The sequence below is a fragment of the Euleptes europaea genome, chromosome 5 (genome assembly GCF_029931775.1).
Source record: "Euleptes europaea isolate rEulEur1 chromosome 5, rEulEur1.hap1, whole genome shotgun sequence".
NCBI classification, from domain to species: domain Eukaryota; kingdom Metazoa; phylum Chordata; class Lepidosauria; order Squamata; family Sphaerodactylidae; genus Euleptes; species Euleptes europaea.
Genome location: NC_079316.1, coordinates 81,089,573 through 81,103,130, shown reverse-complemented (window position 1 = coordinate 81,103,130; position 13,558 = coordinate 81,089,573). Strand labels below are relative to the sequence as shown.

General features: G+C 43.1%; 2 protein-coding genes across 2 annotated transcripts in view; both read right to left on the bottom strand.

Moving 5' to 3' along the window:
* LGI1 (leucine rich glioma inactivated 1) overlaps positions 1-13,558 on the bottom strand; it is a 290,579-nt gene that overhangs the window by 103,469 nt on the left and 173,552 nt on the right. The gene's annotated exons all lie outside the window — the stretch shown is intronic.
* PDE6C (phosphodiesterase 6C) overlaps positions 1-13,558 on the bottom strand; it is a 73,459-nt gene that overhangs the window by 28,010 nt on the left and 31,891 nt on the right. The window contains exons 9-14 of the mRNA XM_056850485.1: positions 11,684-11,833; positions 9,113-9,256; positions 8,963-9,031; positions 4,119-4,265; positions 2,757-2,864; positions 2,539-2,648 (exon numbers count right to left, since the gene is read on the bottom strand). Coding sequence (XP_056706463.1) covers positions 2,539-2,648; positions 2,757-2,864; positions 4,119-4,265; positions 8,963-9,031; positions 9,113-9,256; positions 11,684-11,833 — 728 coding nt within the window. The remainder of the gene's footprint in view (positions 1-2,538; positions 2,649-2,756; positions 2,865-4,118; positions 4,266-8,962; positions 9,032-9,112; positions 9,257-11,683; positions 11,834-13,558) is intronic.

Genomic DNA, 13,558 nt, shown 5'->3' with positions numbered 1-13,558 from the left:
AATGTGGGTTAGATCCTATTATTGTTAGATGGATCTGCAACTGGTTGACAGATCGTACCCAAAGAGTGCTAGTAATGGTTCCTCGTCCACTTGGAGAGAAGTGACTAGTGGAGTTCCTCAGGGATCTGTGCTGGGCCCTGTGTCGTTCAACATCTTTATAAATGATTTGGATGAAGGAATAGAGGGGATGCTTATTAAATTTTCAGATTATACTAAATTGGGAGGGGTAGCAAATACGGTAGCAGACAGAGCCAAGATGCAGGATGATCTTGACAGGCTGGAGAAATGGGCTAGAACTAATGAAATGCACTTCAACAAAGACAAATGTAAAGTTCTGCGTTTAGGTAGGAAAAATCAAATGCTTAATTATAGGATGGGGGAGACTTGTTTGAGCAGTAGTGTGTGTGAAAAGGATCTTGGGGTCTTAGTAGACCAAACACTGAACATGAGTCAGCAGTGTGATGCTGTAACTAAAAAGGCAAAAGCAGTCTTGGGCTGCATCAACAGAAGTATAGTGTCCAGATCACGCGAAGTGATGGTATCGCTTTACTCTGCTCTGGTTAGACCTCAACTAGAGTACTGTGTTCAGGTTTGGGCACCACAATTTAAGAAAGACGTAGACAAGCTGGAACGTGTCCAGAGGAGGGCAGCAAAGATGGTGAGGGGTCTGGAGACAAAGTCCTATGAGGAAAGGTTGAAGGAGCTGGGTATGTTTAGCCTGAAGAGGAGAAGACTGAAAGGGGATATGATAACCATGTTCAGGTACTTGAAGGGCTGTCATATAGAGGAGGGTGCTGAGTTGTTTTCTGTTGCCCAAGAAGGTTGGACAAGAACCAATGGGTTGAAATGAAATCAAAAGAGTTTCCGTCTAGACATTAGGAAGAATTTTCTAACAGTTAGAGCAGTTCCTCGGTGGAACAGGCTTCCTCGGGAGGTGGTAAGCTCTCCTTCCCTGGAGGTTTTTAAGAAGAGGTTAGATGGTCATCTGTCAGCAATGCTGATTCTGTGACCTTAGGCAGATGATGAGAGGGAGGGCATCTTGGCCATCTTCTGGTCACTAGGGGTGTGGAGGGGGGAGGTAGTTGTGAATTTCCTGCATTGTGCAGGGGGTTGGACTTGATGGCCCTGGTGGTCCCTTCCAACTCTATGATTCTATGATTCTAAGCTGGGACCACCAGTGTTATTTTGACCCCACCCCAAGAGACTTCCTAATTGCAACCTTGAAAGCTCCACCCCCACCCACAAATCAATGGAACGTATTTGCATCTATAACATGAGCAGCAACCACCTGAAATAATTTCGTCCCTGTACAGGAAGAGAAAGCGCCTCCTGCATTACATTTTAGTAGACAATACTTGTCAGCAGCTGGACCTCTCCCGCTAATGGGGGCCATGATGGCATGGGGACTAAGGCTGACATAAGAGCATCCATAGTGTGTGTGTCCTGGATCCAAGCATAAACCCCCACTTGCGCTTGGGCGCCTCTCTCTCACTCCCAGAAACACTGGCCATTTCTCTCCTCAGCACTGCTTTCCCTGGACGCCTTTTCTTCTGGAATGGTAAATATCACTCATCCCTGAACTATTCCAGTATTCCACCCTTACTTCTTTAGCTCTTGTATGAATTGTGTGTGTGTGTGTGTTCACTCTTTTGCTTGAGAAACTATATTCTTTATTATTTTCTTCTTTAATAAAAATACCTTTTATTGTACAACTACCTGCTTATTTGAGAGTTTTTCCCAGGATCAATCCTGGTATACACAGGTTATAGATCCCAGTTACCCGCCTCTGGCTCTGTCTCCTAAGCTAATTCCCCCAACTAAAGTGGAGACTGCCTATTTAAGGTAACACACTTCCTTCAAGATGGATTAAATCAACTGAGGACAAACTGCAACTTTTAGGTCTTTCAAGTACAACCTTACCAAACCTCGGTTATCAAGGAGCAAAATTTTTGGCCAGACAGAGGCTATGGGAACTGCCTTTCAAGTTGACAGATTAAGGGCTCACTCAGTTCCAGAACTGGAGAACCGTATTAATATTCTGGCTCCCACAAATTATCTTTATGTTTTAGATTATCCTAAGCATCGGAGGGACTTTACTTTGGCCCGTTTTAATGCCCTCCCATCTGTTCTTCTTGAAGGCAGATACGCCAGTACCCCTTATAAATTTCGCCTCTGTCCTTGTCAATCTGGAATGGTGGAAACAGTGGAACATGTTCTTTTATACTGTTCATTCTATAAAGATATTCGCAATATTCTTATCAACCCAATTTTGGCTAGCTTCCCAGACAGAGCTAGAGATAGTTATACTACTCTTTTACTAGATGATTGCGTGAATGACATTACCTACCAGGTTGCAAGATTTTGTGCCAGGGCATGTACAATAAGGCAGAAGAAGATGTCATAATGTTCCACGTGTTAAATATACTATTTATTAAGAAATTTATGAAATTTCTTAATTTATGAAAAATTTATGAAATTTTTATATAAGCTGGTTTTTGACCACAATAAATAAAATGAATGAAAAGGTAACACACTTACTTCATCTGATACAGGTTGTTGGTGCCTCTGTGATCAATGTCATGGCAGAAAGCTGCAGCCACCATAGCAAAGGCTTCTAAGTCACTATAATATTTCTTTAGTTTACCTGTCTACAAAAAGAAAAGTAGCTTTTTTCACTTGTATGTCTGCATACATTTTATAACATGCATTTAAATGAAAAGTAAACCCTGAAGTATATCCAGAGTAATACAATATACCATTAAGAGTGTAAACATGGTCTGCCCGACATTGAATCCGTGCCGCCAGTTGTGGTAAGTGATATCGCGATACCCTTTTCGGACTGTATACATCCACCTTGTAAGTACCTGTTACAAATGAAAGACACTTAATTCTTTGCACTGCTGGATCTCATAAACACTATTAAAAAAACTATTTCACTATAATTATGAAAACTGAGAATTTATTTTCACTTGTGTGTGGGCTCCCTGTCATTTGCTGGAACTTGTTTTTTTTGTTTTTTGACACCCTATAGAAGAGTCATCTCTGGCAAACATAATACATATCAGGAACTAACAGATCTTAGCAGTGGCAATCGCTGTGGCTTAAGGGTGGAAGATATGCCTTTGAGACAGCAGAATTTGCTGTAAGCAATATTCATGAAGGGGGATGTGGAACAATAAAAATAGCCTGATCTTGTCAGAAGCTAAGCAGAGTCAGCACTTGGATGTGGGACCACCAAGGAAGAGTCTGCAGAGGAAGGCAATGGCAAACCACCTCTGCTTCTCACTTGCTTTGAAAGACCCTTGCTGGGATTGCCATAAGTTGGTTGTGATTTGACAGCACGTACGTACATAATATTAATAAAACCCCACCTTGCATATTACGGTTGCTCAGGAATGCTCAAGCAAGTGAAGACACTATTATCTGATCCAGCCCTTGCTTGTTTTACCCTTTTCATTAGATAAAAAGCTGTCTTATTTTCATAGTTCTGTAAATCCCCACCCCCCATACCACCCTGAACCACCTGCAATTTAGGAGTGCAGAAGATTTTGCCATATGCATAAGGTATGGTGCTCATAGGAGCCCCGTGGTGCAGAGTGTTAAGCTGCAGTACTGCAGTCAAAAGCTCTGCTCACGACCTGAGTTCGATCCCAACGGAAGTTGGTTTCAGGTAGCCGGCTCAAGGTTGACTCAGCCTTCCATCCTTCCGAGGTCGGTGAAATGAGTACCCAGCTTGCTGGGGGTAAAGGGAAGATGACTGGGGAAGGCACTGGCAAACCACCCCGCAAACAAAGTCTGCCTTGGAAACGTCGGGATGTGACGTCACCCCATGGGTCAGGAATGACCCGGTGCTTGCACAGGGGACCTTTACCTTTACCTATGGTGCTCATGTGTTTATAAAGAAGCAAGACTGCTCTCCCTGTGGAGATTTCCCCCAGTTTTAGTTTCCACATCAATACTCAGTATTTGGTCTCCGCTGTGAACACAAAGAGTGCCACTGCCGGCCAAAGAGTTCCACTGCTTAGATAGAATACTTATTAGAATAAATATAGTTATGCAAAGGAGCTATTATATCCCTTATTTTCTAATTTATGAAAATAAGGCACAATAAATCTGACCTCTGCTGGTACTTTGAACTTTTCCACAACATTTAACTCAAAGAACAGTCGTATTCCACTCTTGATCAAGTCAAATTCATCAACAGGGAAGTCACTGAAGCGAAATTCATAAAGGTCCAGGTCCTTTGGCTCAGGCAACTCCTCTTTCTGTTAGGGAACAAATAAAATCAGTTTGACATGCAGTAGAGATTAGGCAGGATCATTTAGCTGCTTTCATATATTTTTTATGGGAGTGTTGTGTTGCCAACCATTTAGAAAGAACACTGTCAAGGGCGCATAACCAGCTCTCATGCTTCAAAACAATGCTTCTAACAAAATTAGTATTGTATACTAAGCTACTTAATACTTCCAAATTATTTTTAAAAGTGGAAAAACATAGACTTATGAATTTGTACAGCTGTTGCTTCCAGGATGTTTAAAATTGTGTGTGTGCCAGCAAATTGCTTCTGACTTTCAGCAACCCTATGAATGAATGTCCTCAAAAAACAAAAACAAAAAAAAAACCTGGGAAATTTTTTGGGGAAAAAAGTTTTTTAAAGGCCTTCCCCCCCTCCCCATTTTTCTCAACAGAAAAATTGGAAATTTTGGAGAGTACTGGAAAAAAAAACACTCCTATGAAATATTTTCTCTTTTACAATGAGTGAAATGCGTTTAAAAACAAGTTGGGCATGCTGTAGACATATACAGCTCTTAAATCTAAGATGCATTTTTGCACCTAGAAGGATTATCTTCAAGAAGGGAGCATGCAGGGCTTTGATTGTTTCTCAATTGTGGCATGCCTTCTATTGTCCTTTTTACATGGCTCTTCCCTTGTGGTTGACCTTTACGCCACTCCCTCAAACCTCTGTGACACATATACCCATAGATTGGGTAACAAGTAGTTTATCGCCCTACCTTTCTAGAGGGAAAGAAAGAACAGAGGGAGGTGAGATAGAAATGGCACCAAATCGCCAGAGGAAAATTCTGAAAGTTCCATTAAGTATTGAGCTCACTCTAGCCAGTAGCCACAGATGGAAGAAAACAGCATTTCCTGGAACTACATCTAGGTGCGTAGATATTATTATTGACTCTTTGTATAACATTTTTCTGACCAAATAAAATATTTTAAGTTATTTACCACAAAGCATGTGTTTTCTATTTAACTCCAATTTTGTCTACCTTTGAGATAGCCCCATTAAAGTATTTCTGCTAATGTTGGGTATATTGGCAATTTTGCCTGTAGAAAACTAAAGCATTTATTACATTTAAATTCCATATATATATGTTAAATACTGCAATTTTATAAGCTAAATTATAAATGATGCATTTTATGTTGTTAAAACACTAACATTGGTTTAGATTTGATAGGATAGTAAGTATTACATCTATTACGGGGATCTCCAGCTAGTACCTGGAAGTTAACAAATAAACAGCCTATGCTGTAATGAATGTTGTCAAATACAAAAAACAGCTTGAAGTACCTGGAAGTTGGCAACCCTAGTATCCAACCATAGGCCTGCAGAACATCTCAGTCTTACAGGCCCTGCAGAATTGTTTGAGGTACCCCAGGCCCAGACCAGAGCCAAAAAGGCCCTGGCTCTGGTTGAGAGAGCAGGATGCTTTTGGGGCCAGGGACCACCAGTAGGTTGTTCCCAGCTGAGCATAACTCTCTTTGGGGGGTGTATCAGGAGAAGCTGTCCTGCAGGTTCAATGGTCCCAGTCCATTTAGGTCTTTAAAGGTCAGTACCAAAACCTTGGCTAGGTCAGGGCAAGATAGGAAGGGTACCAATTGCCTAAACTGGCGAAGATGATAAAAAGCCACTCTGGCTACATTTGTGACCTGTGCCTCCATTGAAAGGGAGGCATCCAGAATCATACCCAAACTCTTGACAGAAGATGCTGGTGTTAATTGCACACCGTCAAGAGCTGGGAGCTAGCACCCCAGCCCCAAGTCTCCTCAGCCTAGCCACAGAACCTCCGTCTTCAATGTATTCATTTTCAGCCAACTCTGTTTCAACCATCTCACCACGGCCTCCAGAAAACTGGCCAGTACATCTGGGGCAGTATCCGGCCAGCCGCTCATCAACAGATAAAGCTGGGGGTCATCTGTATACTGATGACAACCCAGCCTGAAACTCCAGTCTAGCAGGACAAGGGAGCACATATAGATATTAAATAACATTGAGGAGATGATTGCCCTCTAAGGGATTCCACATATCAAAGGGTATTGTGGTAACACCTTCTCTCCTAGTGCCACCCTCTATCCCTGACCTTGGAGAAGGAGACTAGTCATTTCGTAGTTGTCCCACTTATACCAATATTGGCAAGGCGATGGGTCAGGAGATTGTGATCAACCATGTCAAACGCTGCTGTCAGATTGAGTAATAACAGCAGTGCTGGCCCGCCTCAATCCAGCTGTCTCCGGAGATCATCTGTGAAGGTGACCAATACCATCTCCATCCCGTGGCTAGGTCGGAAACTGGACTGAAATGGGTCCAGAGCCGATGTGTCTTCCAGAAAAGCCTGGAGCTGTTCTACTGCTACTCTCTCAACTATAGGGTTGCCAGGTCCCTCTTTGCCACCGGCAGGAGGTTTTGGGGGCAAAGCCTTTAGAGGGCAGGGTTTGGGGAGGGAAGGGACTTCAATGCCATAGAGTCCAATTGCCAAAGCAGCCATTTTCTCCAGGTGAACTCATCTCTATTGGCTGTAAATCAGTTGTAATAGCAGGAGATCTCTAGCTAGTGCCTGGAGGTTGCCAGCCCTACTCAGCTACCTTACCCAGGAATGGTAGATGTGACACTGGGTGGTAGTTGGACAGATCAATGAGATCCAAAGGTGACTTCTTCAAGACCAGCCTTACCACTTCCTCTTTCAATCCCCTGGGAAGGCCCCTGAACTCAGGGACATATTAATAATATAGCAAAATCTATGATTATTATGCAAGTTTGTAATTTCCTTCTGATTTATTTCTGGTCTCAGGTCAAGGACAGGAACTAACGAGTCCTGGAGCTACAGCAGTTTTAAGACGCAACACCTGCTTTATCCCATTAGCAAGCTGAGATTGCTAGCTGTCTAAGTGGATAAAGCAGTTGTATGTGGAAGAATAAGAGATCAGACCTTAAGTTTAAGCAGCCTCCTGTGTCAGGAGACTATTTGCATACATTTCTGGAAGTTTCTATCATTTTTTCACTCACTTGGAAGCGTAGTGGAGAAAAACAGAGAAATGGAAGTAGGCAAGCTAGTGTATTCAATTTTAAAAATTCAAAATGTGGAAATATTAAGTTCCAAAGACATTTTAGTTTCTTCAATGCATCTGAGGGTGGAACTGCATGTTATGGGAGACACACTGGTGAAAATGATGTCCCACAACATCTCCTTTGTCATGTGCCATGTACCATTTTGTGCATTTTCATGCCTCCCTCCACATAACTGGCTGGCACTGATGTGGAATCACACAATGTCACAATGACATCCTGACATGAAATTAGTGATTCTACATATTACAAAAAGGGAAATCTCAGCACAAGGATATAATTTTCAGTGGCAGCACTGTGAAATGTCTCCTTTTAATCTGAAATTCATTCAACAAACTGCCTCACCTTGGTTTCTAATGTATGCTACTCTCCCACAACATCAGAGGAGACCGCTCTGCACCTAAAGTCCAATATAGTTGAGCGAATTGACATTTATACTGTATTATACTATATTGATATAAGAGAGTAACTCATAAGAACTCAAGGGGAAGGAGAAATCTCCCCTTCGTTGGATCTGGTTCACCTCTAGTCCCTCATTCCAACTTTGGCTCACTCGGTCACTCTCACCTCTTCCTCCTGCTGGCAACCACCTCCTTGTTATCCTGGCTGGTGTACTTTTGCCCACAATTTTGAGTTGCTATAGCAACCCAATATGTCACCCAAACTCTAAGACAGGTGTTGCTATTAACTTGGGGAGTACCTCAACATTAGGGAGGGTTAAAATGTTTTTCTGCAAACCTGAGGTTTCTCCTCGGTTTGTAGAACCTTAAAAACTAGCTGTGGCCCTGTTGCATAGATTTGCCTATTTTCAGTGAGACCAGCCCCTGATACACTGGACTATGGAGGACAAGCGAGCAACAAATTAGAATTAGCACACACAGCAGTAGAACATAAGAACATAAGAAAAGCCCTGCTGGATCAGACCAAGGCCCATCAAGTCCAGCAGCCTGTTCACGCACAGTGGCCAACCAGGTGCCTCTAGGAAGTCCCCAAACAAGACGACTGCAGCAGCACCATCCTGCCTGTGTTCCACAGCACCTAAGATAATAGGCATGCTCCTCTGATCCTGGAGAGAATAGGTATGAATCGTGACTAGTATCCATTTTAACTAGTATCCATGAATACCCCTTTCCTCCATGAACATGTCCACTCCCCTCTTAAAGGCTTCCAAGTTGGCAGCCATCACCACATGCGTTGTGTGAAAAAATACTTCCTTTTATCTGTTTTGAATCTCTCACCCTCCAGCTTCAGAAGATGGCCCCACGTTCTAGTATTATGAGAGAAGGACAAAAACTTCTCCCTGTCCACTCTCTCCAAACCATGCATAATTTTATAGACCTCTATCATGTCTCCCCTCAGCCACCTTCTTTCCAAGCTAAACAGCCCTAAGAGTTTTAACCTCCCCTCATAGGGCAGTTGCTCTAGTCCCCTAATCATTTTGGTTGCTCTTTTCTGCACCTTCTCAAGCTCTGTAATATCCTTCTTTAGGTGTGATAATAAGGTAGACTATACTCTCAGAGCTATACCCAGAGTATACATCTAATTCCTGTAAAGTGTGAACTATTTTGAGACTGTGGGATAATTCTGGCATCTCAGTATTTAGCTACTCACCAAAATTCTGAGAAGAGCTTTCTCATCGCAGTCTTCAATGTTGTCTACTTCCAATTTCTCCCTGTATGGCTAACAATAAAAGAAAGAACAGTGAACAGATCCAGCAGTAAGAGTCAGGCACCAGTCCCGTAGAACCGCACAGACACTCACCAATATGGACTCAATTTCATCAGGTGTGGCCTTTGTCTGGTACATCAGCATTTCCTGAGCAATATCTTTCCTGTTTTCAAGCTTATTCATTTTGTCATACGTGTCAGTGTTTAAAACAGACCATCCAAGGAACTGCGTTAACATCTGGAACAGAGCAGGGCACTATGAATATTTAGGTGCTTCAATTTGACATATATGTACCTACATTTTTATCGAAAGCAATGCAAAGATGCACTCTCAGTGATACTTTATCAATGGTTATATGTTCTATATACGTGTGAAAAATGTTGAGCTTAATACTGCCACAAGCCCCCATTTATGGCTGTTGCCTGAATAGCCCAGCTTAGCCTGAGCTCATCAGAATTTGGAAGCAAAGCCCGGTCAGCCAGGGTTACTCCTTGTATGGGAGACCACCAACAAAGACTGGGGTTGCTAGGCAGGGGAAGGTGATGGCAAACCACCTCTGCTCTTTTTGTGCTTCGAAGGCCCCATGGATGGGATTGCCAAGAGTTGGTCCAGACACAACAGCATGTTGTTCCTCCCCTTTAAAAAAGGGGTTCAATAGATGACACTGGTATCAGAAGCTTATCCCGTTTCACAGCTAATCCAGGAAGCATATAGCGAGGGTGGACTCTATTTGGAATACGGTACTTGTTAGTAATTGAACGCCTTCCCCATAGGTACTCAGCTGCCATTGTGGGTGCTACGTTTCTGGTGTCTGCTAAAGATTAACAGTGCATTCCTGAGATGTGCTGGTGGCCCTCACCAAAGGCCTTTGGAGGCCAGTGAAGGCCCACGCTGGCCCAAGGGCACACAGCGCTGGCGTCCGGGAGGCACATGCCGGCGTTTGTGGCCCCAGCGCCAGCGTGCAGGGCCGGACGCCGGTGTATGGCCACTGGTGCTGCAGCGCCAGGCCCGGATGCCGACGGAGCCTGCCGCTGGCATCCGGTCGCCAGCAAAGTCTGCAGCAGCATCCCGGGAAATGTTCCTGGGGGGTCCGGGCATCCCAGGAGGCGTTCCTGGGGCATCATGGCATCCCAGGAGGCATTCCTGGGGAGTCACGGCGCCAGTTGGGGGGCGGCACCACCATTAGGCAGCCTCCTGAGCCGTTTTGGCTTGGGAACGCCCCCTTCTTCCCCCGAAATACGCCACCTTTTAGGGTGTTCCCTTTTAGGTGACGTATCTCCCAATTTTTTGTGCCGGAAAGAGGTTTTGGCCGGGCCGAAACCTCCTTTGGAGGCAGCGTCGGTGCGTTGCCTCCTAAGCCCGGCGCAGGCATTCTTCTCAGGAATGCACTGTAACTTGTTTACCCAGTTATCCAGTTGTTTACCCAGTTACTGTTATTTTTCAGTAATTAAAATAATCAGGCAGCAACATTTAAAATAATTTTGAAATATGCTATTGTTGTCTACATTATTAATGGTATGCCAGCCTCCACAAGCACATTGTTAATGGTATGCCAGCCTCCACAAGTACCTCAAGTGCAGAGAGCAGGATAGAGGTTATTTAAATAAATAAATCAATAAAACATCTCACCGTCTGTTTGTCAGGAAGCCTTCCTGGTCTGACAAGCATTCACATTCAGTATGAACAAATGAATGCTACTAACATATTGCTACTTGAGACCACGAGACAACCTGTCCATCCATTCAGGGTTCTCTTGACTGATAATAGGTCAGTCTCTAAAGCTCACACCTCTGGAAATGTAGAATATGATTCTTTATTACATGTGGTTTTGGTTTAGGACTGAAACAATGGCTTGTTGTTATTCTGTAGATTTTGTAAAAATGGGAATGGGATTGGTCTTCATCAATAAGTCAGACCAACATTTTCTGTTAATAAAAAAAGACCTTCGCACCACATTCCTAAAACTTGAACACACGCATGTACGTGTTCTACTGAATAGTACCAATAGTCTATCAAGGTCAGTATTTTCTAGTCAGACTGGCAGCAGCTCTCCCAGTTCTCATGTAGAGGACTTGCACATTAACTATTACTTGATCCTTGTATCTGGAGATGTCAGGGATTTAACCTGGCACCTTCCACATTTAAAGCAGGTACTCTTCCGCTGAGCTACAAATCCTTTCCCCTTACTATGGCAGGACCTTAAGTGCTTGGGACAGGCAGAGTTATGTACGTAGTTATGTGGCAAGTCATGTTAGCACTGTCATGTTAGCTATGCTATAACATTAGATGCTGACAACACTACTGCAAATAGTTGAGTCCAGATTAGTTCAGAATTAGGGTCGTCAAAGGCTCTTTAATCGATTATCCACTTGCCATTTAACAATTAGTTAATGAAATTTAAATACCGGTACATATGATGTTATCTAAACATCAATGTAAACCCCTTGCGAGGTCCTTAAGGAACTGTAAGAAAATATTTTAACTTTTAAATTTCTGATTATACTAACATACTGGACTCCAGACATACAAGCTCTGCCTTAACTTGCACAAGTTAAAATGCATTTTTCTTTGATGAATCTGTTGATTAGATCAATTAAAACCTGCAAATAAAGCCATTTCTTTCTCCACTGCAACTTGGCAATATCAATTAGCTTTCAGCCTTACTTCAGTAAGCTGCTCGTCGTATTCATCAAAGGGTTTGCCATCTTTCCTGTTGTAAAATGTAGCTACACCAACAATTTCTTCCTTTTTGTTGACAATAGGTAAAGACAGGACATTTTTGATAAGCCAGCCTGTCTCATCAAACGCTTCTTTCTGCAGAACAGTAAAAGAACAGGCAGTGTCACATACTTATTTAAAAAGAGAAATACAGATACAGGCACGTGTGTTTGCATTCGTTGTAAGGTCAAAGTTAGGACCAAAGCACACAAAAAAACCACGATCAAATCAACAGTAAACACTTTTAAGTTGTTTTGGTTTCAGCGAGTACATGCCCTATCAGTGAGACCAAAATTGTTTAACTTTGGCTGGATTGCTCTTTAAGTAAAGTTGCATAAGAAATCATTTTATATGAATGGTTAGAACTGCAGCTGAACTTAAACGGGGTAGTGATTCGCAAATGCTCCCTGCCCTGGCCCACAAAACCCTTCTCTACCTAGCAAATGGGCGGGGGGGTTGTTTTCAAAAGTGGGCAAAAAATGTTCCCTGCGCTCATCCCGCTGGAGCATTTTCTTTGTTGTTTTTTAAAGACGCAGTAGCTATTTTCACTAGATTAATTAATAATTACAAATGCATGTAGTCAGTCAGCACTTGTTAGCTGCATCGGAGCATTTTCGGACTTGTTCCCTCATAGTATTTTACATTCAAATAATAGGAGTAATGCTTTAGTGTGGGATTCTTCTCAGTCCCAACCAGTACCTACTCAGCTGCTTCTTCAGGCCATTTCTTTGTTCAGAGTCTTGTTTTCATGACTGATGAAAGGAATCAAACTTGACTAGGTAATAAAGTCACTGGGTTGGTAAACCATGCCAATTCAGAGCAAGGGTATTGTCAAATTGCCTTCAGTGGCACTGTCGGGTAGGGTTGCCAGCTCTGGGTTGGGAAACACCTGGAGATTTTTGGGGTGGAGCCTGAGGAGGTCGGGGTTTGGAGAGGGGAGGGCCTTTAATGCTATAGAATCTAATTGTCAAAGCAGCCATTTCCTCCAGGGGAACTGATCTCTGTCGCCTGGAGATCGGTTGTAATAGCGGGAGATCTCCAGCCACCACCTGGAGGATGGAAACCCTCCAGATAGCCAAATCTACCTAATATGATGATGATGGCACTGTTCATAACAAGAAGACTGATCTGCAGTTACAAATGACATCAAAATAGTACCAATCAGTACTACAGTCAGGTTGAAGACATAGAATATCCCCCCCAGAGCTTTTCTTTCACTCTATTTTTTTCATCTTTATTTTTTACATTATATATAGATAGGGCCCTGACCTGGATGGCCCAGGCTAGCCTGATCTCATCAGATCTCAGAAGCTAAGCAGGGTCAGCCCTGGTTAGTATTTGGATGGGAAACCACCAAGGAATCCCAGGGTTGCTGTGCAGAGGAAGGCACTGGCAAACTACCTCTGTTAGTCTTGCCATGAAAACTCCATAAGGGGTCGGCATAAGTCAGCTGCGACTTGAAGGCACTTTACACACACACATATAGATAGGAGACAAAAAATACCTCCCTGCTTTAAAGAATCCACACAAACAGTGAACGTGAAAAGGATGTCATAGAGAACACTCACACAATAAAAAACAAGGGTAGAAGACAACCAAATGTCAGCTTTAACAAGGGTTGATACAGCACCTTGAATGCTTTGCAATTGAGACAATTCACTAGGGGTGAAAACGCACGGTCGCTTTAGCCTCCTTTATTCCCTGTTTCAGCCAGGATTCAGCCAGGATCGAACACACGTTCGGCAAAACGCATGCATTCGATCCTGGCTGAATCCTGGCTGAAACAGGGAATAAAAGAGGCTAAAGCGACCATGCGTTTTC